The 26,173-nt window shown below is 40.9% G+C and overlaps 1 protein-coding gene across 1 annotated transcript in view; it reads right to left on the bottom strand.

The window, feature by feature from the left end:
- The window catches only part of cttnbp2 (cortactin binding protein 2), a 98,082-nt gene continuing 71,909 nt past the window's right edge, over positions 1–26,173 (bottom strand). The window contains exons 6-23 of the mRNA XM_085359477.1: positions 23,727–23,826; positions 21,641–21,791; positions 19,993–20,184; positions 19,159–19,276; positions 18,256–18,546; positions 13,323–13,418; positions 11,068–11,147; positions 10,288–10,374; positions 9,045–9,144; positions 8,563–8,739; positions 7,376–7,548; positions 6,877–7,055; positions 6,137–6,372; positions 5,814–6,005; positions 4,793–4,844; positions 4,476–4,575; positions 2,091–2,204; positions 1–1,472 (exon numbers count right to left, since the gene is read on the bottom strand). Of these exons, the coding sequence (XP_085215603.1) occupies positions 1,119–1,472; positions 2,091–2,204; positions 4,476–4,575; positions 4,793–4,844; positions 5,814–6,005; positions 6,137–6,372; positions 6,877–7,055; positions 7,376–7,548; positions 8,563–8,739; positions 9,045–9,144; positions 10,288–10,374; positions 11,068–11,147; positions 13,323–13,418; positions 18,256–18,546; positions 19,159–19,276; positions 19,993–20,184; positions 21,641–21,791; positions 23,727–23,826 (2,792 nt within the window). The 3' untranslated portion in view covers positions 1–1,118. The remainder of the gene's footprint in view (positions 1,473–2,090; positions 2,205–4,475; positions 4,576–4,792; positions 4,845–5,813; positions 6,006–6,136; positions 6,373–6,876; positions 7,056–7,375; positions 7,549–8,562; positions 8,740–9,044; positions 9,145–10,287; positions 10,375–11,067; positions 11,148–13,322; positions 13,419–18,255; positions 18,547–19,158; positions 19,277–19,992; positions 20,185–21,640; positions 21,792–23,726; positions 23,827–26,173) is intronic.

Consider the following 26,173-nt stretch of genomic DNA (forward strand, 5'->3'; position numbering starts at 1 on the left):
TTGACAGTGCTGTGTTTAATTCTTGTGCTTGACAAAAAAGACAATTCTTTAAACTTCAAACAGCTATCGTACAGATCAAAATCATATGTTGCCTAAAATCTCTCCTGTACATATGTATAGATATATTTATATATATGTACATAAACGCTTCCGATAAAACATGTCCTTAAAAATAAAAACACACACAATAATAATGGGAAGCGTGAATAAAAAGTGAATTACAGAGTTGGGGATCAGCTGAACACGAGTCAGGGTAACTGATGAGCTTTGAAAATATTTATTATGGCTTACAATTGACAGAGGACATCCTGTATTTCTACAGTTCTATTACTTATTGCCACAACCACCTTCACTATGAAACAAGTGAAGGGCTCAGAACCAAAACTCAATTTACAAACACTATATACAAGTAGCCTGTTTTTCTCAGCTGTTTTGCTTTAAGATTTATATCACTGTACAAGCATCCACATACCACATACACCGATCTATAGAGCATTTAGACTTACTAATTCTTATGTACAAATATTTGGTAAAACCCTGATTAATTTCAACAGTATTTTAACCAACCTTGCAACTATTTAAAGATAAAACACGTGAATATTTCAAAATACTTAATACCCAAAAGAAAGCAAAAAAAAAAAAAAAAAATCAAAAACAAAAACAAAAGAAAGAGAAAAAACCTGCTTTTTCCTTCTTTGATCCAAAAACACTCAGTGGCTTCAGAAGTACAGCATTTCACTTTAAGTACACAAGAATACTGTGCCAGGGCTGTTTTGAGGCAGGTTAAATACTATAGGTGAGTCAGTTCTTAACCCGTCTCTGAATACTGTCACGTACTTGCTGCAGGTTGATGCACTGGAATTAAGGCAACAGTAAAACAACCTGCTGCATTACCTTGTGTTGTTTCCCACACACGAGAAGCCACTTTTCTTTAACCCCAAGCAATCACATAATTCAAATACTGTAATAGAATGAAACTATGGTCCCCAAGTACACAACTGTATTACAGTGTAACAAGTACTAGTAACAAGTACAAATACTAAGAGTCAAAGGTTGTCAGGTACTTAGTCTTTACATCATGACAGGAAGAATCGTGGGGAGGAGGAGGGAGAAAATGTCTATTTGTTTTCATGCAGGTCTCTGTGGAGAATCCAGATCTCCTCATGTGATTGGTTGTTGTTGTCAATGTTGCTATAGTAGTTGTTGTTGCTGCTGCTGCTGGATGGAGCCTGCTTTGTTCTGCTGTTGGTGCTGCTGTTTGTAGTTCTGCTGCGGCTGTGGGGCGTCTGGATTCGGCTGGGGCTGTTGCTGCCATTATTGTTATTGCTGCTGCTTGGGGTGGCCGCAGAGACGCGGGTGTGCTGCCCTCGGCTGCTGGCGATGGGGAGCTGTGATTTGACACGTGGGCCCGATCGTCGATCGCTGCTCTGGACAGACACCTGGTTGGAGCTGCGGCTGGACTGACTGACGGTCTGCGGGATCAAAGATTGAGCACGCTTTAACGTTTTCATGTCAGTGGACAAAACTGGTGGGGGCAATAATGCATGAAATTACAGAGGAGATGTGAAACGTAATCAAGTTACTGCTTCTTACTACTTCTAGTTATAAGTAACCTGTTTGTGGTGTAGTAGACGGATTAGCAGCAAGAGTAAGCCAAAAGCTCAGGATTCAGACTGCTCTGCACAGCTACATTCAGACATTGCTTTCTACTCTTCCTCTGTTTTCCATCAAAAAGTGTGGTTTGCACCTGCTGCAAGACCGTTTAGAATCAGTGGAGGGCCAAAAGTTATAGTGATGGTTTAAAAGGAGAGGAGCTAAATGTTTCAGTGAGCGGATCAGCACAAGGCTCCACCAAGGCCCATTATAAGATAAATAAAGGATTAATTACAACTGTTAATTGTGCAATGTTGCTTTAGTTGAGTGAAAGAACAAAACTAGAGAGTTGGAAATTAACTGGAACAGGTCTCGTTAAATATCAAACCACCACTAGCGTTTGACTCACAGGCTAATGTATTCATTGCTTTCTGATGCTATTTACTATAACTATTATTTATCACAGTGTTAAGCTGCTAATCGCCTTTGCCTCTTACTCTTTCCATCTGTGGTCGTTGCTGGACTGCGGTTTCTTGCTCAGCCTTTCGTGGGAGCACTGCTTCTCTGGGCAAGCTGGAGAACAGGATCATGTCATCTTTGGTGTGAGAGATCTGTAAGAGATAGAGAAGAGTATTTCAAGCAGCAGCTCATACCTGGAGGAGTGTAAGTTTTGACTTTTCCCCCCTACTTTTCTACACAGCCATTTTCATAGGCTCAAAAGTCGCTGGACACCTGCTGACCAGCAGTTTTATGGTCAGGTGAGGCCAAATTACATATGACGTATGATTGGTATGGTTTCATGAGAAGTTTCATGAGGTTATCATTATGCTGCAAAACCACAATAAACTTATCAGAAAGCTAGCAAAAGAAATGATGGGAAGAAGAGAAAAGTATGGAGAAGAAAAAAAAAACAACAGTTCATAATCCAAAGAATACCACAGTATCTGTCCAGCATGAGGGGGAAATTTGTATGCTTGCCAGTGGAATTGGACCACTAATGTGTAATGATGTGAGTGCTCACAGAAGTAGCAGGAGGATTTCTTTAGTGTTCAGGGCAATTACTCTCTGCTAACATTCAGCCAAATGCTGCAATACTGATCAGAGAGTGCTTCACTGTGGAAATGGATAATGACCCAAATCATACAGCAAAAGCAACCCAAAAGTTTTATAAGCTGCAAAAATATGATCTTCTTCAATGGCTGATCTCAAACCAACAGAACATGCTTTGCATTGTTACTGCAGACACAAGTGAAAGCACAGAGATCAGAAACAAGCAACAACTGAAGGCAGCGACAGGAAAGGCCTGGCAGAGTGTTTCTAGGCAGGAAACACAGTATCTGATGTCCATGAGTTCCACACTTCAAGCAGTAACTCACTGAAAAAAAACATGTTCACCCCAAAATTCAAAACAGTCCTTATATTTAAAATGATTTTAGTTTATCCAGATCATTTTTAGCATTAAATACCAGTCTGGTCACTCAGCAGCGATCTATATGTCAGTGCAGTGAACTTTAGGTTCTTACTGAAATGGTGGGAAGTACATTTCAAGTTTTTAAAACCTTCCTGGGTCAAAAGTCAGTAGTTGACAACATTTCACATGCAGTATTTATATAAAATTATTAGTGCTGTCGAAATGAACGTGTTAACGCACATTAATCCGCCATCATGGTCAACGCGATCAAAAATTTTAACGCAATTAATGTCAAAAATTGCAGAATGACTCAAAATCCCTGAAATGTTTCTGTCAACGCATTTCAGGCAGTTTGTCCAAGTAGAGTTACCTTCGCAAATGGGCAGCTGATCTGGTAGTGACGGGCAGCTGAACCAATCAACTCAATATGGAAGATGATAAACGCACATTGGCGTTTATCACCTCTCGATGGGAAATTTGAGTATTAAAAAAATATCACATTGACGCGAAGCATACGTTAGTCGGGTATGCTGCTAGGACTTTAGCTAACGGGTCACCCAGCTTGCGACAAACCACTCACGGAGCATCGGGGACTCAGTAAGTCTACCTCGCAAATATTGACCGACACAACTGCCAAGTGGACTGCAACAAACTGCAGACCTATTAATATCGTTGAGAACAGGCGCTTTACATAGCTTTGGCTCCACGTTTCAAGGACTTGAAGTGCCTCACGAAGAGTGAGAGTGGATAAATGTTTACACAGTTCTTTTTGTTAACACGAATGTTCAAGATGTTCAATAAACATGTTAAGTCCGTATATTTTCCCTTTTTCTCGAGTCTGTTTGCTCATGCAAAATGAAATGTGATCAATATAGAATAAAAATGAATGATATTTAATTGTGATTAATCAAAATTAATCCACAGTAACCCTGTGATGAATCTGATTTAAAATTGTAATTGTTTGAGAGCACTAATACATATATTATATATTAGTGCATACTTACCTGTTAGTATGTAGGGTTTTTAAAAAGTTGTATTTCACAGAAGAGAATCTGTGCTACAAGATTGAAGAAAACTATTCAAATTCTCTTTGAATTTAAGCATCCAATCGTTGTGTTTATTCTGTATTTACTTCATTATATTGCATAAATATCAGTTACAAGCTTAAATATATAGTTGAAAAAAATTTAATTGCAACCAGGCTATTGATCAAGAAATTGCGATTAATTACAGAAAATTGTGCGATTAATTTGTTAGATTTTTTTAAATCTATTGACAGCACTAAATTATATGTCAACGGTCTCCCCACTATTTCAGTTAGCCCTGGTCATAAATTACTGTTAACGGCACATTTCCACTGGATTGATAATATAACTGACTTCCCAGCATTGAAACGTCTCTTTTAAGTTAGAGTCGGAGTAAATCCATTGTGTCAGTGAGTGAGTGGAGAAAGGCTTGTGAGTGTGAGTACCTTAGTGATGTCTGGCTCAGATTTGCTGGAGCACATCGTCTGCAGTTCTCTGATCAAATCGGTCTCATCATCAGAGAAAACAGACAGACCTTCGGGCTGTCTAAAAAAGTATAACAATTTAAAAAATTAATAATAGTAACAATAATTTTTACAAAATATATATGCAAAGGCACCTAACCTACTGTAACAACTACTTAATTAAGCTATTTAATAAAAATATGTTTGCAGGTTCTGTCTGTCCACATATTAATATAAGGTACTGATGCTAATGCTATTACCACTGCTGCACATTTATATTAATGAGACACAGAACCAACCTCTGGACTTTGCCATTGGAGATCAAGCTGACATCAGAGCTCGAGAGAGAACCTGAAATCATAGGTTAATGTACAGCTTTATTCATACGACATGAAAAACGGCAGTTCACTTAAATGGCAACAGGAACAGAGCCAAAAGCCTGGGTTTTATTAAAAAGGCTTATCTATAGAAACACGGAAGGTGAGCTGATGAGTACACAAACTGTGCACGTGGACACAAACAGACCTACCAATAGTTTTAATTAGAAACAACTTGCTTTCAAATATAAAAGATGGGGATTTGTGGTTTCTTCAGAGTAAAAAGGAGAAAAGAAGAGGCAGGCAGCAAATGTTAGGGCTGGTAAACAGTGCCACCTTGTGGAGATTGAAGACATGTGTCCTTAATCCGGGCTTTCGAATGTCTAAATCTAACGCTTTACGCATTGTATTTTAACAAGCTCTTTATATGTGACTGAAAAAATGCTTTATCTGAAGTATCTGAGGACTTTCATTGCTCTGTTACATCCAGAACGTCACAGTGTAATGATTTTACATTTAAAACACAAAATAATTAAAGCTGTCTGAATGTGAAGAAATAACCACTATGACACAATGTCGAAAACATCTATGTGTTGTGGTGAAGAGATATCGTCTGCACTTGGGTTGGGCCGCACGTTCGTGTAATACCAGTTTGTACCATAAGATGGTACCAGCGAACCAATGCAACTTTTATTTAATCAGGAAAATCATCGAAAAAAGCATTTACAGCTGCAACCTGGACAAAAGCAAAGGTGAACGATGGCAGTAGATAACAAAGTTAAAAACAACAGCATGCATCCACAATCAGGTGCCGGGTGGTGCCACCAGTTACTTTACTGTTATGGACCAGTTTTAGTTAACACTTACAGAATACAATCACGCCTTGATACCTTTAAATTATTCAAGTAAACCTGCCCCTCCAAAATGACAGATTTTTAAAAGAATATTCCCACAAGTACAAATACATTGTTCATTGTGATCCAATGCAGAGCAGCATTCTTACCCTCTCTGAAGGAACTGCTGCTCCAATTCAAGGCGGGGCTTCCCTTCTTCCGAGGGCTGGTGTTGGATCGTCTCAACTTGCCACTGTCCCATCCCCTTCTACCTCCTCCGCCGCACATGCTTCCTTTATAGGGGCCAACAGCTGACAGAGGGAACGTGCCACCCTGAAACTCTAGCAGGTATCTGTCGATTTCTGAGGAATAAGGGAAACACTGTCGATCAGTGCATTTTTAATCTCATGTCATGTCTTTTTCCCTGCTCACTTATTTCCTTTGGGAACTTGAGTGAATCAACAGCCAAACATCACATGTGACGCACACGCACCGTGTCGAGGCAGGGGGCATCCCAGGAGTACAGCCTTGTTGACCAGGATGCTGAGAGCGGCTTTCACCACAGCCTGTTGTCCAGCACTCAGCCCACAGTTGCTAAGACATGGTCGTTGTGATGAGGGGGCTGGAGAGTGAGAGGTGGAAGAGGAGGAGCGCTTGGCTGTTACCCGGGAGATGATGGCTTCTTCTACACGGGGGACGACCACAGCATTCCAGAGACGTGCCAGCCACCTGCACATATGTGCACACACGCAAACATGTAAGCTTCCAAGCACGCACACACTTCATAGTTCTTCCCTTAAGTCGTTTCCTGATCTTTTTCCTCTGGCCGCAGATTATCTGGTCAACACTGAGGTCGTTTCAGTTCAGTTTAGAATGTTCATTTATCATAAATGAAGGTAGAAAGATAAACACTTTATATGGAAACAATCATAAATCATTAATGTGTAGAGCAAGCAGCACTTTTTAAAATGTAACCAAATCAACTAAAAGCTCATTTACAACAGATCTACTAAGTAATTCCGTCACTTATGTACAAATATTCACTGATTTTGTGTTTTTCATCACAGCAAATTAAACTACTCTCACCAAGAGGGGGACTGTGCCTCTGTACAGGTCAAACAATCAACAGTGCAGGGCTTCAGCTTTAATTCAAATCGCATAACTCCTTCACTTCACAAATGAGCACTGGAAACAAACTATAATCTTTTTCTAGATAGAGACATGTTCACACACCTTACAATGACCTGCGCGTTGTTTGGGACCACAGGGCAGGACAGGAAGAGCTGCGGGCCCAGCAAAGCCTCATGGGTCCCCAGACGGGACAGGCAGGCATTGAGCTGCTGCCAAACCTGGCTCACCCACAACACCAACCGCTCCATGACGCCATCAGGAGACCAAAGTCCAGTCCCCATCTGGGGGAAAGAAGCAGGGCAACAGAACTGAATATGTTCTGCTCTTATGATAAAACACCATGTGGCTAAAGTGAAATATCAAAAGGACATATGGGAAGGAATATCACAGACTGGGTTTCCTATGAACAGTTCTATGTTTTTGATCACGTCTCCCTGTGCTACTCTTAATGATCCATTTCCTAACATTTGAGCTTGTTTGGGATTACAGGTGGAAAAAAAAACAACAACACAATTTTGGTTGTGATTAAAACAAAACCGATCTGGCCATCCACCAAAATGATGCAGTCTCTCTGGCAGCTGCAGCTAAACCTCTGTCCGACCTTGTGAAGCAGCTTTTTGCGGAGGTGCCTTCCCAGCAGGCTGTGCAGTGGCTCCTGATCCCAACGAAAAGTGACCCAGCGGAAATGCTGCTGGAGACGAAGCTCTGCTCCCTGCAGGCGGGGCTTCGATAATGTTGCAATCAGAAAGTTCCCCTCTCGGAAGTGGTGGGGACCTGAGGGAAGGAAGGACAAGACAAAAAAGCTGATTTATTTGGCATCATCTTCCTAGTCAGTCTCTTATATTGTTGTTATTATCTGACTGTTGGTTTTGTGGTTGAGCACAGGGAGCGCGTTCGCTGTCCACTCCACTCTAGGGCCTGCCTGTCTGCCTGCAGTGAGCTATGTTGTCAGATGGAGGCGGTGTACAAAGTATGTCCTACAACCAGTCTGTGGTCCGTGAGTCAGCCACAGAGTGAAGTTCGAACATACAAAGAGCTGAAGTGTTAAAAACAATGAAAAGTGTCCACTGCAGTCACTGTCTGTGCTTTTCATGCTTTATTTTATGATCTTTTACGCTTTTTTGCCGTTCTCCCTTTCTCGGTGAACTCCACTATCACTACCTGGTCTATTCTGGCCCACATACCTACCAATCAAAGTTAGGCAGTTCCATATGTCATCCACTTCCAGTGGCATGCAGTCAGGATCTTGAAAGAGTGCACGGCTGCGTGTCTCGTGTGGGTGAAAACCCCTTGTCCCCTTCTGTCTGAAAAGCTGTGTACAGACAGACACACTTGCAGGACTATAAACCCCACTTAAGACTTCCTGTTTACCGAAGAGCACAGACTCTTGTACAAAACAAATTAAAATTACAGCTGCAAGCTGCAATGACAGGGCTCTGATCGAAACTTTCCATGGCACCTTGGACATGCCCTTCAACGAGAACTCATAAGCTTTGTAATTTAGCTTGGCCAACGTCAGCAGTTGAGACTAACCAAATGTGAAGTTGATCCCATATAAACTCATACACCCCCCCACCCCCACCCCCAAAATCAGTCAACTTACTGCTGGGCTTAGCGCAGGGATTCAAGAGGATTTTTGTGCCTCTTGGTACCAAATTTCAAACAGCAGTGGGACTAAACGTTTGACATAAAAGTTTCCTCCACCTATGTATGAGACACCAGACCTTATGTGTGTGTGCTTTACTACACTGTCTGTATCTGTGCTACAGGCTCGGTCTGCAGCCATACCAGTGTTCAGGACCAGTGATGAAGCAGCGCTCCTGCTGTCCAGACTGTGGCAGAGGTCTCCAAGCAGGCCTGTTAGGGATGCAGCTTTCTCCAGTCCCTCCAGCAGGACTATCACACAGTGACCAGTATGTCGAGCTGGTAGGCTGACCCCTGACCCCACAGCTGGCACCAGGAAACCTGGAAGAAGAGGAGGAAGGAAAATAAACAGCAATACAACATAAAGCACCATCAATACAAAGACAGGGGAAACTGCACGATCCTAAATGTTGTCACTGCTTTAAATCGCTGTATTTCTGTGAGTTGATCTGAGGCACTTTGAGAGTGGAAGAATGAGTGATTTCCTCCCACCCGACCCTTCCAGAATCAACCATAAAGAGACAGAAAAAAAATTCTTTTGTGCAATAAATGTAGCTGATTAAATTAAACCATGACTTTTAAATATGAAGCTTTCCATCGGTGTGTCTGCTCGTGTGTTTTCCTACCACAGCTGATGAAAGTCTCAAGCAGATGCTCTTTGGTCAGGCTCTCTTCCACCTCCACCCTCACCACGTCACAGCTGAGCCCCCCTGCCTTCTGCTTCGACTGATAGAGATACAAAGAAGAGGTGGGGTGGGGGGAGATGAGTGAAGAAGCACAAAGAGGTAAGAAGGGAGCCCGTTGTCATGGAAACAAAGGAAATGTACGGTTACTATGTGCCGAGTGAAATGGAGCAGGAGGAAATTCTGAATGAGAGAAAAGGGCTTTTCCACATCAGAGCTATCAAAGATATTCCTCTGTCCTTCATTTGCTTTTTAAATATCGTGGCATTTCATTGTGATACACAGCTTTAATAAAAAAAAGAAATCAATAAGTAAATGAATAAAAAGGAATAATTATTACTAAAGCAAGGAAATCATCAAAACAGGCACCACAAATACAGAAGAATGACGATTGCCACATGACTGATTAGACACAAGACACTGTACAGGGCTTTCATATACATGATTCCCTGTGTTTATGTAGGTAATGGTTAATACCGCTCTTATGAGTGAGAATTTCACTTTCTAGTTTAACAGTCGGACAGTTCGGCTTCTGTTCTTAATTCACAATTCTTCAACCTAACCTTATTTTTTCATGTAGCCACATCTTCTTTTGTGTGCACGTGGAAAAATACAGTTTCTGATGCCATTACCAGACTAACGTGTCAATGTGAAAGCAGCAGTGATTCAAACAGTTTTTGCCCATGTGCTGGCCAAATATTTAAGAATTTAAAAAAAAAGCATCACTGATGATGAATTTGAGTTCCACTGTGTGAGTTCCCTCTATCCCTATTAAATCTGTGGCCTGTGGGAAGGACCAGTGGCTAGCCTTTGGTGTGTTTCATCATGTTGTAATGAGACATTGCATTACTGTTTGCCAGCAATTTCGGTTTCATTGCATCAGCCTGTGCAACAGAGCCAAATGCAACTTTGTTTAAAGATGTAAAGTAGAAGATTTTCCTCAGACTTAACTGTCAGCACTCCCTGACATGGAAGAAACTCACAATTACACCTCAGCTATGAATGAATTTGCTTTCATGAAACTTTACTTCAAAGTAAGACCATGTTCTCTCACACATTCAGCTGTTCAACACTACACCTCCCTTCACATGACTGGCTGAACACACACAGTGGTCAGGTTTTAAGTAGGGGTTGTAGCACTTCTTTGAGAGCGCAGCGCTCCGAAACAGCGTTTAAGCCGTGGTACCTTGATGTAGTGAGCAACCAGACCGGCGATGTACTCCTGACAGCTGCCCTGAAGCCCATGAAAGATGAGGTTACCATACTGCTCCACCTAAACACAGACACAGAAACAGGCAAAGACTGAGCTGACAAGAAGAGAGAATAATGTGGTAGCATGACAGTCTGTCTACATTTAATCCTGTTGTTTAATAACAATTCCAATTGGATTGAGATCTGGTGACTGTGGAGGCCATTTGAATACAGTCAACTCACTGTCACATTCAAGACACCAGTTTGAGTGACTAATATATTGTCCTGCTGGCAGATGGGTACACTGTGGTCATAAAGGGATAGATATGGTCAGCGACAATACTCAGGTAGGCTGTGGAGACACACCCCACACCATTACACCACAACCAGCAGCCTTTTCTATCCAAAAAGATGCTGGACGAATCTAAGCATTCAATCTAAGCATTCAAATTCTTTTGCTTGTATACGGGGTTCTGCCATGGATTCTTTTATCTACACATGCTATTATCTCCTCCCCCCCTTTTTAAAACAAACATCTGTGATGACAAAATGCCTGCTTTTGATGCAGCCAGCAGGGGGCAGCATAGCTGCTAGAAAATCACACCCTCCATTTCCTTTCATCTGTCCATCACCCACTCCTCTTTCTTTGCCATCTCTCTCACTAATGGTGTATCACTTCCTCTGTATTTTTCCAGCATCTTACTCACCAAATCCCCCCAATCCCTCACACTCCTTTGTGTGTATTTGCATAAATGTGTGCAATGTGCGCGCTTACCAGGCGGACATAGTTGTGCAGCAGTGGCAGGGGGAAGAGGGATTCCAGAGCCAATTCATCGAGGCATGACTCAGACAGACCTGTCAAAAAAAACCCCACAGACGCACAAATAAATCCTCAAATCCAATCTGCTTTACATGCGAGGCTCCTCTATGCGAGCCGAACCTCAAGGTGCCCTTGGAATAAGAATGTCCTAAAAACTAAAAACAGCATGTTTAATAGCCACATTATTTATTTCCTCAGTGCTTTTAGCTACAGGCCTGCAATACAGTAAATGTAAACACTGCTGTCAGTAAATCAGAGCAGAGTGAGGGTATGGTCTACGTGGATATTTACTAATAGCTCTTAATGCTTTCTGCCAGTGAGCGGGATGAATTACAGTTGTGAGAGGTTTAAATCCACACGCTGAGGAATCTCAGTCACTCATCCTTCCTCAAAGATTTTCACCTAAACCACAGTTTTTAGATGAACTGGAATAATTCTCGACACAATCTCTGAAAGCTTTGTCACTATATTTAACATATCTAAACATTAGTTGAATCTAAATCTTTACGATCTTTCATATAAAATACAGAAGATCATTTGCTTCAAAAGCAAACTGTGGATGTTGTCCCAGTCTGCCCTTCATAAGGAGTAAACACAGGGGTCAGTGAAGTCAGCTGTCTCTGTTTACAGAGTCATTTACAAGATAATTTGCAATTGCAGGCAATGAGTCGAAGGCTGTGAGGGCAAAGTAAAAACAGAAACAGAAGCTATTTAAATAAGGCTGTACGTATGCCAGTACTGTGGAGTTGGATCGTTGGGATGATAATGTGAAGGATATTTCAAGACATCAAAACCTGCTTTTAGGTATGTCTGCCAGCATCTCACGTGCATTAAAGTGAAGAATGTACAAAGAAATGTAGACAACGAAACATCAAAGTTAGAGCCGTATCTAATATGGGACCACGTCTGGACTCAATCAGAACCGACAGGTTCAGATTCCATATGATTTGTCCTGCTCCAAAAAGTGAGCTGATTCAGTCTCGTCCTGTCCCGGATTCCCAAAAACCATGAAATATGAAAGGACCGACACATTTCTGCTGTTAATCTGAAAAAAAGAAAACGAGTCTGTGGGGCTCGGTATGCTTTGTGGTAGAGGCTGTTTTCCAAATTTCCTCTGATAGTTAAAATTTGTATATTTTTTTCAGGATTTGGGGCTTTTTGAAGCTTCGAGAGCATAATTTACATGATATGTGATATCAAAAGCGTTGCTGTCTGAAATGTGCTGTGTGAAAAAAAAGAAAAAAGAACGTGTAATAAGCCAAAGCTTCAGCCTTCATCTGCTCACTGAGTATTTGCTTTATTTGTTTTATTTACTTCCATGGGAATTTTGTCATTGATTAAAAAGGTTATTGCAGTCATTTTTTTTTAAAGAGGATCAGTGAGCGTGGCTGCAGAAAAGCGATGAAGCACAAACCTTTCAGTAGCTCAAAGAAAGCAGTTATGATTAAATATGTAAAAGAACACGCACAGAGAGAGAGATTTTGGATGCATGTTATTTCAGGATCAACCTAAATTGAATTTCCTTAGATCTGATGGTAGATACAGCAGAAAGCCAGAAGGAGAATACAGACCAGACGTTGCTAAAAGCACACAAAAGTGTCAACTAACTGCTTTAGTCACACAGTCTACAGTACACATAGGAATCCTGGATGCAAACTTAAAGAAACAGACCAAAAAAGATTCAGGTGATGATGATCTAAAGATCGCACTGTTCCTTTTCCAGGGTGGAATGTTTTTAAAGATGTTTGCTATACAATCATTCCACCCTGCAAAAACAGCAGCTTAAAGAAATCATTAATACCTGCTAACATAAGCTGAAAGTTGTATTTCACTGTGTAGGGATCGTGACTTAAATGTAGGCCTGAGCACAGAGCTGGTGTTGCATCACTCAAATAGTGAATTTGATTAATTATAATCTTTTATTTATTCAACATTACATTTAAAATGGGTATTGTTTCATGAGACTAATTATTCTGAAAAATGTTCTGGCTAGAGTTTTCCTTCATGTGGTGCGGCTCAGTAGGTAGAGCCTGTTACAACACTGCCTACGCTGCAAATGCATCCAAACAGATTTGTTGGGCCCTTTCATCCACCAAATGGCATTTGTTACCAGTGATGGCAGCTCTGATTCTGGTGTGTGCTCTGAGCTGCTGAATGAGCACCGACTCTGATTGCCAGGTTTTTTCGTGTTGCGTTTTTTTTTTTGTTACCTTTGAGGCGGATGGTGATGCACTGGCTGAGAGGTTTCCTGACCAGGTCCCAGGGGGATACAGGCAGCTCCTGACCTGGTAACCACTCAGTATCTCCTGGAAGAAAAAATAAAACCAGACCCATTACAATCACACAATCTGAGCACACAGTTGTTAAACAAACAGTTTACTCATATGGTGACACAAAAGGACTGCATACACAATTATAAGCAGCCTATTGTGTAGTTTATCAGCATGTTATGTAGTTGTCCTTATCTGTTCTGCCTATTTGTGGCATACGTGTATTAGAAGATGGGAATTTTATATACGTGTAATATAACAAGGCCAGAGACGGAAGAAAAGAGTAGAAAGAAGAAAAATGGGCAAAACAGGAGATGAGAATAAAAGAAAGTGCAAATAAAGCATAACAGGTCACCAACTGGTGCATTGGCAACAGTCAAAAGACAAAGAGCTACTGAAAAAATAACAGATGCACAAACAAACATAGGATCTTCTCTGTGTGTGTGGGTGTGACTGTTTGTCACGAAACGTACTTGATAATGAGGGTGGGAAGCCATAACAACACCCCCCAGGAGACCCGGACCGCCCACAGCCCCCCATCAGCACTGAAGAACCAAGGCCACATGTCCTGATGATAACCGCATGCCCTCCCTAGATGGAGCCTCCGCAGCCAAAGGGCAAGAACGCCAAAAGATCAGAGGCAACGGCCAGCTGATCCACCAGACACGAACCATGAATTTAAGTATTTTAATAAAATACAAATGTTTTTGTGAATGTCATTCATGTAAAAGAAAACAAAATTATAATTACAAAAATCATTTTATTGATTTCAAAATATCTCCGATCGTCCCAGTTTGCGTCACAATAACCTTAAACAAAATGTTCACCACCAGGGGGCAATGTTTTACCAGTGAGTGTGCTGACATTTTTTTCAGGAGTGCTCCTGTTCTTTAAACTTTTTTTAAATTTATTTTTTCATTCCAAGACACTGTGGCTCTTGATTGCGTTCCCTGTTGTCATAACGGGTGGCTGTAGCTCAGGTGGCAGAGCGGATCAGCCACTAACCAGAAGGTCGGTGGGTCGATCCCAGGCTGCTCCAGTCTGCATGCTAAATATCCTTGGGCAAGACCCCATGTTGCTCTCCGATGCATCCATCGGAGTGTGAATGTGTATGAATGTTAGATACTTCGCACTTAAGCTTAGAAGTGCTTGTGTGAATGGGTGTGATTGGGTGTATTGAGTGCTCAGACAGAGTAGAAAAGCACTATATAAGAACCAGTCCATTTACCATAAATAAGAATCTATTTTTATGACTATGTTGATTCATTGCCTGATCTTGTGGTTCAAATTACATGAAAGTATACCCCAGCTATGCTTACTGTGAGCGCTCAAGTCATATAACATGCTTGCAGTATTTTCCTGCAAGCAAGCACTTGCAGAAGAAAACCTTTCAGGAAGAAATCTTCTGACACAGGAAGAAGTCTCCGACCGAACCAGTAACTGCACTGCTTCATACGTATTAACCAATTCTCATAACATCAGGGGAGGAGCAGCTTAATGCAATTGCCCTGAAAGCTGTCCCACTGCCAGCTGAATAAACATTCAGTGAACGTGAACTAAAGAATGTGGAACACGTAAAAAGTTCAATATAAAAACAGTGCGGCACATTTTTTTAAATTATTATTATTAGTAGTAGTAAAGCTGTGGTAGTACAAAAGCACTGCAACTTTTGTAGGATTGTACTACTGTAGTGGCTTTGCAATACTATTCTGTAGTCACCAAGTTTGGGGACATTAAAACGCAGCTGTGAGGCTAACATTTCACCTAAAGAGCCAATGACAGATGACTTCGATGAACAGTGTTCAGTAAAACTGCCAGAAGTTGGGGCTAAATTGCCCTGTGCTGACTAGAGTTTGTGCTTTTGTACAAGTCTCCATTTGTACTGCAAACTGAGACTCAGCTACACTTTCACTTCAACCCAGAGACAAACTGTTCAGGAAAAGGGTTGAGAGTTTTCTCACTGACTGGACATCCAACTTCCTTTTTTAAAATTATATTTAAAAAAATATTTTCACACTACTGCAGCAACAGTTTCCACAGCAAAGGCAACAAATGAACGATGTAAGGCATGGGACTAACACTGCTCCCAGACCAGCCTGGCAGTAGCTGATACTAACCTGATTAGTGATGATTATTTGTACATTTTTCAATTAATTAGTAAAAATAGCAATAATCATCAGTACAAACCCCCAAAATATTTAGTTGCAGTAAAAACAGAAATTAGGAAAGCAACACATACATCTGAATCTAAAAGGAACACATATCTGCCATTTTTAGGTGTTCTGAAAAGCTCAAAAATGTCACAAAGAAAAACAGATTCACAATTTAAATACTGGGAGCGGTCTTTTTTCTTCTTCTTCTGATTTTAAATTTGAACAAAGATTAACGCTAAGCGATTAGTATTCAAATATTCAGATACCAATAATTTAGTTTCCCTGTTTGTGTTTGCTATTCATTCTGTTTTTGCCCCAGGCAAACAAAAACAACAGTTAAATGTCATGTTACTGTTAAATCATAAACTGTTAAATAAAAGGTTTTTCATACTATCATCACGCCATCTTTGCTGTGACACAACAGCACCGATACAGGTAAATGCCATTGTATCAGCAAGTCATCAATGCCAACATCCTTACTTGGAGCAGATTTGCGTCTGTCCCTAATTTTTTAATCAGCTATATTAATCGAATTCCCCGCAAATGCAGCAATTTGATCTTGTGCAGAATATTTCTGCAACTCTCAACTTATAACGTCATTAAATTTCACTCATCTAATAAAACAATAAATCACAAAAACTGAGACGTGTAAATAGTTGCAGAAGTCGGCGCTCAACATAAAGGTATTCAATGTAAACACCCCGCTAAAAAGCCCAGCATTGAGCAACAAAAACACAAAGGGAAATGTATGCGATGTGCTGAAACAAATGAGACGTGGATGGAGACTCTCAGATAGAAAGTCAGACACCAAAAAGTGTCTCTGTGTCTTAAGTTTGATCCCGGTTGACACAGAAGACTGGCATTTTCTCCTAAATTGCCGTCTTCCTCCCCTTTCTTCGATCCCTTCCCCCCCAACTTCATGCATTATGCATCCCTCTTCTGCTCATGCTTTCTTTCATCATCAGCCCCAAAACACACACAGAAGCCTAGCAGTCGCTAAGCCTCTTTAGAGACAGTAACAGCACGAGAGACAGTAAATGTGTGACAGAGAGGTGTAACAAGAGACTACAGCAAAGAGACGAGCAGTCCTTTGCTGGCCGAGGACATCGATTTCCTTTTTATCAGTCTGGAATTCAGAGGGACCTTTACTGCAACACACGCACACACAAACGCACACACGTAACTCTAGCCCTGAATAAGCCTCAAGCTCAAGAAAGGACTGGCTTCATAGGGTGACATTTGAGGACCAAAAAGGACACAAACATAGGCGCAGCACATAGACTCTCCACATTTCCCAAAAGATTAAATATTCATTATTTCAAAGAAGAAGAAGAAGAAAAAAATCATGTGAGAAGCTCTGAGCATCAAGCCAAACAAATACAGTCTCACAGCAGATGGCTACAGCTGAACATACAGGAAGCTGATAAAAGATTCTACTGTGGATACATTTATACAGACTACAAGCACTCAGTAGAATGCTTTTACACAAATTGTCCACTTTTTCTTCTGGACTAGTTTGTAGCAATAAAAAACAAGCAGTCTGGGGATGGACATCTCTGCCAAGGCTGAAAGCCTCCACTGCATGCATGAAATTTTGAACCCAGAATGTTTTTTTCTTGAGCACATCAAAACAATGCCACCCAATCCTTCCTTTTTTCAAATTTAATATGCATTTATAAGGATGTGATAAGAAATTTCTAATTTTGTTCAAGTGCACAATAGTAAAGAATCCTTCCAAAACCTCTGAGCTCAACCTCCAATAAAAATAGCACCCAAAGCCTAACTAACTAGTAAGAAAGTAAGAAACTGAACTAATGACAAAACCTTGGAAATTGTTTTTATTGACATGCTGATGTAGCTGATCTGACTGACTGAATAACTTTAGCTTCAGGTGTAATCAGTAAATATCTCCAAATGAACAACCAGACCAGGAAATCCTGTTAGATGTGACAGTCATTGTTTGTTCTCCAGTTGTGCTTTTAAATCTAATTATTTTAGGTGATAGCCAATGGTTTGTTCTCCATATGGACTTTTTACCTGCATGTAGCCAAAGTACACCCACTGATAGCAGTGTTACTGCTCGGACTGCAAATTTACTACAATCAGAGCTAAAAAAGACTTCATGCAAGCAAAAGTTTGCAGTTTTAGAAAAATAATGCAATACAGTGGCTAATGACTACTTCATATGACCGTAACGAAGCTTCTATTTGTTTTAGTGTATTAATTCAAGGAGTTTGTTACCTTTACACTGCAAGGACAGCCACTGCCGACATTAATCTGTACTTAAATGAGACAGATGCACAACAAGCTAAACCCTATCGCACTCTTTATCCCATTTAAGGGCATGCAGCCTCTGTAATAGAGCAGATACATGAAAGAGTAGCAGCTTTTACACCAATAGAACGAAAACACAGATGAGTCCTATTCTTTGTCCTTTCCTTTTGCTTTGAGAAGATTACTGAGCCAAGTGACACCAAGTTCAAGGAAGATTAAAGGATGTACACAAGGACGGGAGTGCATGAAAGGATGAAGAAAGGATATATGGCAGGTAAAAGAAAAAAAAGAGTAAAGAGTGAAAGAAAACAGATGTAAGAATTCTAAGTGTGTTAGGAAGGTGAGAAAGATGAGGCAAAGATGCAAGGAAAGGACAAGAAAGACAAAGCAGTGAAGGAACAACAGAGGGATAGAAATACAGAGAACAGGATAGAGTGTTTCTTCACCTATGAGGACGGAGGCGATACTGGCAGGACTGAGGCCTAGTGGGGGGCGCTGCATCTCTTCTGTGGCCATCTGAGATTCTCCACACAGGATCTGGAGGTGGGATGTGAAGGTGTGGCTAAGGGCAGCGCTTAGCTGGGCCCAGTGTGTTGAACGATCAACCGACACTCTGCCCAGCACCCAGTGGGTACCGGGGAGCCCCTTCGCCACATCCTCTTCTAAGGCCTCAATGGGGCACATGGACCCTGTCCCTCCTCCTGAACACTGGAGATAAACCTGGACCCGATAGAATTCTGTGAAGACAAAGGAGAAGAAAAGCATGTGCACAGAGTGGGAAGAACATCAGCGATGTGTGCAATTACATAAGGAGTTAAAGCCACATTTACGACACGCATTTTTGCAATAATAACACAAGCTGAAAAGAAGACCTCCGTGTGATACTTTTAATTTAATGTTGCACACAAAATGAGCAACGCAGTGGCTTACCCAAAAAGCCCTCAAGCAACCAACACAGCAGTAAACAGATAAAGTACTCCACCTCCTTCCCCACACATCACACCATGGTGACTGGGTGCAGTTTTCACAGTTTCAGTTGCACAGTGGGGGAATAACCTGGAGACTACAGCTAACTTTCAGTTTTACCTTCAGATGAAAGTTTTCTGCATCAACTGGCTACATTTAATTTTGTTTGAATGTAAGCAGGCAGCTTAGATTCAACCAGCTTGTGTATCTTGCCTCAACTGCACCAATAAAAATGATGCCCCAAACTGCAAAACCTAGTTCCTGGATAAGTATAATGTGGTTCAGAGGTGCACAAGGAGATGATCCTCCAGATCAACCAAATTAAAATCAGGATTAGTTTTTGTGTGTAGATAGACACACAGCAAACACAGGCAGCTACTCACGGAGGTTTTCAAGCAGATCTTTGCAGTCATCAGTTGCCACGTCATGAATAGTGCGATTACACTTATCCCTCCTCTCAATGTCCTGTTCGCTGTGACTGCACAGCACCTCCAGACACTCCTATACACACAAAACAATAAGAATAAACAAAAAAATGTATTTTCTCAACATACCGGAGACTTTCCACCCCGACTGAAAGTCTAAGAATTTGTTTTACGGGGATGCGATCACATTATTTTTTTGTCTTTATCGCTATACTAGTCAGATATTCTAGCAGAAATGCAAACTCGTCTATCTATTATTCAGTTTTGGGCTGCCTGTATTCCTCAATTTCTTGTCCTTAGCTGACGGGAGTGGTACCCAGTGTTGTCATCTGCTGCTGTAGCTTGTCTGCTTCAAGGTTTGACATGTTCTGCATTCAGAAACGCTTTTCTGCATACTTTGGTTGTAGTGAGCAATTATTTGAGCTACTTTTTGATCTGATCTCTGGCATTAACACTTTCACGCAAAGAACTCACTAGATATTTTCTCTCTCTATAAATCCTAGACATGGCTATGTGGGAAAATTCCAGCAGGTCAGCAGTTTCTGAATAATCAGATCCTCACATTTGACACCAAAGTCACTTTTCATCCTCATTCTGATGCTCAGTTTGAACTTCAGCAGGTCCTCTTTATCATCAGCAGGTTCATATGAGGAATTATAGAGTGAATATGAATGCAAAAAGCCAAAAAAAAGTAGGAGGAGGTTGAAAAGCTCTGTAAACATGCGAGGAGTTGACAGGAATCTTCCACATGCAGACTCGTTATAATCATATACATATTTTTACAATTGTTACCTTAAGGCCCAGGGCAGCAGCCATGTGTGCAGCCGTCCAGCCATCACTGTTGGCCTGGTTCAGCAGGGCAGAAGGCAGTGCCAAGGTGGCAGGAGTCACAGTGGGGTCACTTTGGGGTGGGTGGTATAGGAGGAGACGCAGCATGTCGGCGTGTCCCGAGCGCACAGCAGCATGTAAGGCTGTGCAGTTGTCCTGCAGAGAGATAAAGGTGAGTTGTGTTGTGTTGGAGTTCAACTGACAGAATCTATTAGCGATACCTGACACCTTTCAAGTGAAGTGAAGGTGTTACACACGCATATCAACTCTGCTGCTTAGAATAATAGATGGTGGTGATTTTGTTTAACTAAGTTTTAGTGGTTTCAGTTTATACGAAGCATTAACAAGAATAAAAAACCCCACAAACACCCAAAAGACCTAAAGACAATTCAATTCAGACTTTTTTGGCATTTTCTAATTACAGGATTAAAAAAAACAATGAAACAAAAGATTTTGAAGAAAATTAGCTCTGACATACTACACATTCAAGCTGTACTCTTAACCCAGTTCAGGCCTCAATGTAAATCATCACATTTGACTGAACACACTGGCCAACATTTTCTTGTGGCTAAAAATACCTCCACACTCAAAAGCTTAGATATGCTATAGAGACTCTGGCAGCTCTCTGGCTCAGCAGGGAAGTCAGACTAAATGAAGACCAAAGCAGGTAACTAAATATAGGGGCTTCGTCACACACTGTCACAGTAACTAGCAGGCTCCTATGGTTACCATGGAAATCCAGAAAGCCCATACATCAAAGGGCTCTCAGCAGAGAACAGCCCCCCAGAGAAAGCTGCGATCCTTTATGTGAAATGGACAAAGTGTTTAACAGTGAACATCATTAGTAACAAGTGACTAAATGGAAAAATGTGGAAAGGGGGACAGCGGTGTGTGTTTTAATGAAAGGATTACATTCTGTGCAGTATTATCCAGAATATACGCTCAGGGCAAAATTATTAAACGAGGATTAAAACTGTAGCAAAGTGTGGTTTTTGTGAAATCACACACTTATGAACTTTTAACACAATATTATATGCGAACGGTACATCTTCTCACTTATTTTAAAATGGTTTAAAATGGAGCACTGTAACAAAAAATAATTTCCCCCAGGGATCAATAAAGTATTCTGATTCTGATTCTGATTATTATGCAAATTATGACTTTCAAATCTGAAAATTGTCCAAACATCAGTTACATCGGCAAGCAATTTAAAACATTAGCGTTAAAGCATCTTATATCACTTTGAAACATCTGTAAGGAACTGATGATGTAAAAAAACAAAACAAAAAAACAAAAAGATATTACCATGAGCCAACAACCTAAAAAAAAAAGCCTATATAGCTAAATGACACTTTTCAATGAAATGAATGCTCGTTTATTTTGATCTACATGAGCTGAACTGTTGTGAACTTGTACTGCAGTGAAACACATGCTACTAACTTACAAGTAATTTTAATCTGTAAACAAAAAAAGATACAGTATCTAGTTGGTGGATATTATTATTATTTTTAAGACAAATGAGCATGGCTATCTATACAAGTCACAGGAAACCAGGTTTTCCTATTACGTAGAAGTCAAACAAATTCATTATTGAGTCTTAAGTTATACTTACCACAGTAGTCAGTGAGCGATCAGCTCCAGTGCTTAGCAGGACCTGGGCACAGTCCAGCCTTCCTGCCTCACAGGCCAGGAAGAGTGATGTCTGCCCCCCCACTGCCACTGTGTCTACAGCAGCTCCTGCAGTCAACAGCACCTCCACACAGCTGAAAAGAGTTAGGCAATGTTAGTAACGCAAGAGGCGAATAAACTTGGAAAGTAGTCATTATCATTCAGCTCATTCAGCTGACTAAACTAAAAGTGAAACATTACAAATGATATAAAGGACATATAACAACAATGGTGGTATCCCATGGGTATCTAAATCAATTTACATGTCAAAATTATGGCCAAATAAAACCAAAGTGCTTCAAATGACAGCAATCAAAGATTAAATTACATTATACAAATTCTGGTAATTATTCGAGATATTTTGTTGCATTTATTCTTTACTAATCATTTACAGTTGTTACTCCTTATGGTACACCACCTGTTAACAGCCATGGGAAGACATCATACACATCAGTCTGCTACAAAACTGATGGGAGTCCAGATCATCTCAGGAACACTAAGCCTGTCAGCTAACACTGGGACTAAGTCATGATACCCAAGGGGGAAAAAAGACTTCACACTGTAAAACAAGCTGTGTGTGTGTTTCTGTGTGTGTGTGTGTGTGTGTGTGTGTGTGGGTGTAAGGATGCCTTTTGGATATCCTACTCTATAAATAACATGGTGATCAGATATTACAGCACTGCACATTCCCCAGCTGGCTCTGTGCATCCTCGCTCAGTCCACTGTGGCTGACACAGCCTGGCTCTAAGCACTGGGTTCATCTTGGCAAGACATCACAATCAATACGAGTGATCGCAACTGACAGTGAAGATCGTGTAGAAGCAGATGTTTCACTCATCTTTCACAGCTCATAATGAAGGATCTAGTAATGTTTGAAGAGGAGAAATTAGATAAAGTTGCAAACATGAACAGGTACTGCCAAGTCAAGCTGACTTTATTTCAGTTGGTTTCAGAAGAGGAGCAGAGCTAGTCTCAACTTGATTAATTAGAAAATTCCCTTCAGGCATTATTGAAGTTCTTACTCTTAGAAGTTAAACTATGCTCTACCAAACGACCAGTTTGAACTGGTGTCATTGCAGAACTGAGCAAACAAGCTGCCGTCGCTCTGGGCAGTGGAACCCAGCACAGTTAGCAGCATCTGCCTACATGGGAGGCTCCAGCTGTGCTTGTCTTCCAGCAAAGTATGCATAATGAGTCATCAATTGACAACACACAAACTGACTTCAGGGACCAGTGTGACAACAAAAAAAAAAGAGAGCTCAAGTCCCGAAAATAGCAGTAAACAAAAACAGGATAACTACAAAGTCACACTTCACGGTTTCTGAGACTTGACACTTGTTTTAGTCATGAAAGTGCCAACTGAGCTACATTATCTTTTTTTGTAATTTAATTTGTGAAAGCCAACTGAATCAGATAGAAAGGAAAATAATACTTAAATGTAATTAAATAAACACACACACATGGACACACACACAGACACACACTGCTGGTGTTGCTGCTTCTCACCAACCATGATCTGTCAACAGTCAGCGGTGGCTACGTTACATGGTCAAACCAATGAGTTCTTGGGGGTTTTAGTAAACCTTTTCATAATCCAACGAGAAAATAATGCAACCATCTAACCATGGAAACTAATTAAATGCTGGCTGTGTTCTTTGTGCGCACATCCACCACCTTTTTCTAAATGTATGTGAACATAAAAATCCACCCAAATCAAAGTGAGAAAATCTGATTAGAGTTGAGCTGATAAGACCTGTACCAGAGATGCATTAGCAGCTGAAAAAAAAACATTTCAGTGCATGTTTCATGTTTTATTTAAATGCATGACCATTAATGAAAACGTGACCTAAACTGTTTCTTTTGTGCATCGCAGTGAGTAGTCTAGTTTCTGGACTGCTGGTGAAATACAACAAGCACTTCAGCTGGGAAACCTTTCACAATTGACCAAACTGATGCATATCTGGTTTTTTTTAGAAGTGACAAAATTGTGACCACTCTGGCTAAAAGGCTTTAAAACCATATGAGCTCACCTGCTATGGCCATGGGCAGCAGCAAAGTGTAAAGGTGTGAATCCATTCTCATCCGAAACATCAGCAGGCAATCCCGAAGACAGCAGCAGCTCCACACAATCTGACAGAGAGAGGAAGATGGATGAATCTTTTGTAGTCTGCTGCTACACAAACATGACTCAAGTTTTGTAACAGCATACAGAATTAACAAAAAGACTGTAAAATATTTATGACATATAATACAAATACGATCCATCAGGGCAAGCAAGGCAAGCAGCACTTCTCTAAAAGTCTATAAATCATCAAATAAAATCAGAGTGAAATTAATCTATCGAGCTCAGTCTTAAACAGTATTCTGCCCCATATGCACTAGCCTTTAAATTACTATATTATCTTATAGCAACAGTTGCCTACTGTGTCTGGACCTCTGCTTGCCCCAGTTCTACCGCAATCTAAATTTGATGGTTATGTCCGTGTCCTGTTAACAGACTCAAGCTGGGCAGGCCAAGAGGCCACAAGCTTGTTTGTTTGCACATCTGCATTAGGGCTGTGTGATATGACCAAAATCTCATAACCCGATATAAGAATTCTATTGTCCGATAACGATATAAATCACAACATTTTCTGTAAATTCTGTGAATCTCCGGCAGCTCGACTTGCGGGAAGTGTTTCCAGCTGTGCGTCATGTAGCTGGAGTCGAGTGTTTTAACAGATGCATGAAACGATACATTTTTAGACATAAGTTGTAAAGGCCGCAGTTTTCTTAGTGAGTATTTATTACACGGCGTGCTGCGGGGAAAAGCCTGTTCTAACGTTTGAGTCTAAGGTTTATTTTTTAGCACCTGGCGGCTCTTTTTTAATTCTCATCCGATAATAATCTGCTCTTTCACGTGATTCAGTTTATTTTGAAAAGTCTCAACAGGATCTTGAGCTTTATTGTGAAAGGTTTATGTGGAACATAAACAAGCGGACACGCGATGCTGTTACCATCGTTGTTGCCAACCACAACGCATAAAAACAGGCGCTTGTCCGTCTGTAGTGTGGTTATATTAAATATAAGAGAAAGAGAGAACTTTAAGAAATTAATATAGCCACCACAGTGACCATCACAACGATGAAAAAATATTGCCGTAAACAGTTTATTTTGCGACACCACGGAACAAACGATAGCGTAAAATGAAACGATAGACGTTTTTATATTGTCATCCGATATACATCGTTATATCGAACAGCCCTAATCTGCATTGTTGATAAACTTGTGACAGGAAAGTGATGGGAGACAAGTAGACTAGAGAAGGTGCTAGAGGCTCTGCTTTCACTGTTTGGAGATCAGTTACCATCTGTGTTTGTGAAAACAGTGCTGTCATTAGCAAGGACAGTCACACAACAAGCACAAAGAACTGTGCAAGTCTTGAACTATCCTTCAATTTCCACATTTCAGCATATTTTGGTTGGAAAACAGGAAATAGATGCAATGATGTATTGAAACATAAGCAAACACAAATGGAAATACAGTATATAAGGAAAAACCAGAGTTTGTACAATTCTAACCAGCTTGAAAGTCAATATTTGGCATGACTATCTTTATTCTTTAGCACAGCCTGAGCTCTCTTAGGTAGCTTTCCTATACATTCTTTAAGCAGCCTTCAGGAATCGGTCTTAGGGTTCTTCAAGAACATTCCAAAACTCTCCTTTTAATGTTGACGGCCTTTTGTTCCACCCTGTCTCGATGATCCCACGCTGCTTTAATAATAGTGAGTTCAGACTTCTGTGGAAGCCAACCCATGCTTTTATGCACTGGCAGTGCGTTTGTGATCTTTTCTTACTGAAAAATGAAGCCAATCAGACACTTTCCAGATGGCATAGCTTTGCAGATTAAAATCTAACAGTACTTTTCTGGGCTCATATTTCCACCAATTTAACAAGATTCTAGTGGTGCAACGGATCACGGATGATTCGTAATCCGAACCGATCCCACTCCACGGTTCGGCACGCACGTGATCCGAAGATTCGAAAAAGAAGGGAAAAAAAGTATGTGTATGGTGCGCGTGGTGGGTCTGTCAAGCGATAGTTATGGCCAGCACTAGCGGTCCAAGTGGACGAGCAGAGAAGTTTGCGGTATTTAAGCAGCCCTTTGCTGCCCAGTCCGACCGGCCTAAAGCTATTACAAAAGCTATTGGGGTGTTTAGCTGCAGACGGGAGGCCGTATTCCCTTGTGCAAAACAAGGGGTTTAAACTATGATGAACGTGCCACGCTATGATATCTCGTTCGCGTCCACTTTAGTGGCAAGATCGTTCCAAGCATGTATGAGCAGGAAAAATTTTAAGTTATGGCTGAACTGTCCCAGGCATCTTCTGTTGCCCTAACTACTACAAATGGGTGGACCTCCAGGGCAACGGAAAGCTACGTGACCGTGACAGCTCATTATATCACAGCAGAGTGCGACATAATGAGCAGTATGTATTAT

Source organism: Diplotaxodon limnothrissa, linkage group LG7 (genome assembly GCF_057381915.1).
Source record: "Diplotaxodon limnothrissa isolate DT_005_m linkage group LG7, D_limnothrissa_male_GT1.1, whole genome shotgun sequence".
NCBI classification, from domain to species: Eukaryota; Metazoa; Chordata; class Actinopteri; order Cichliformes; family Cichlidae; genus Diplotaxodon; species Diplotaxodon limnothrissa.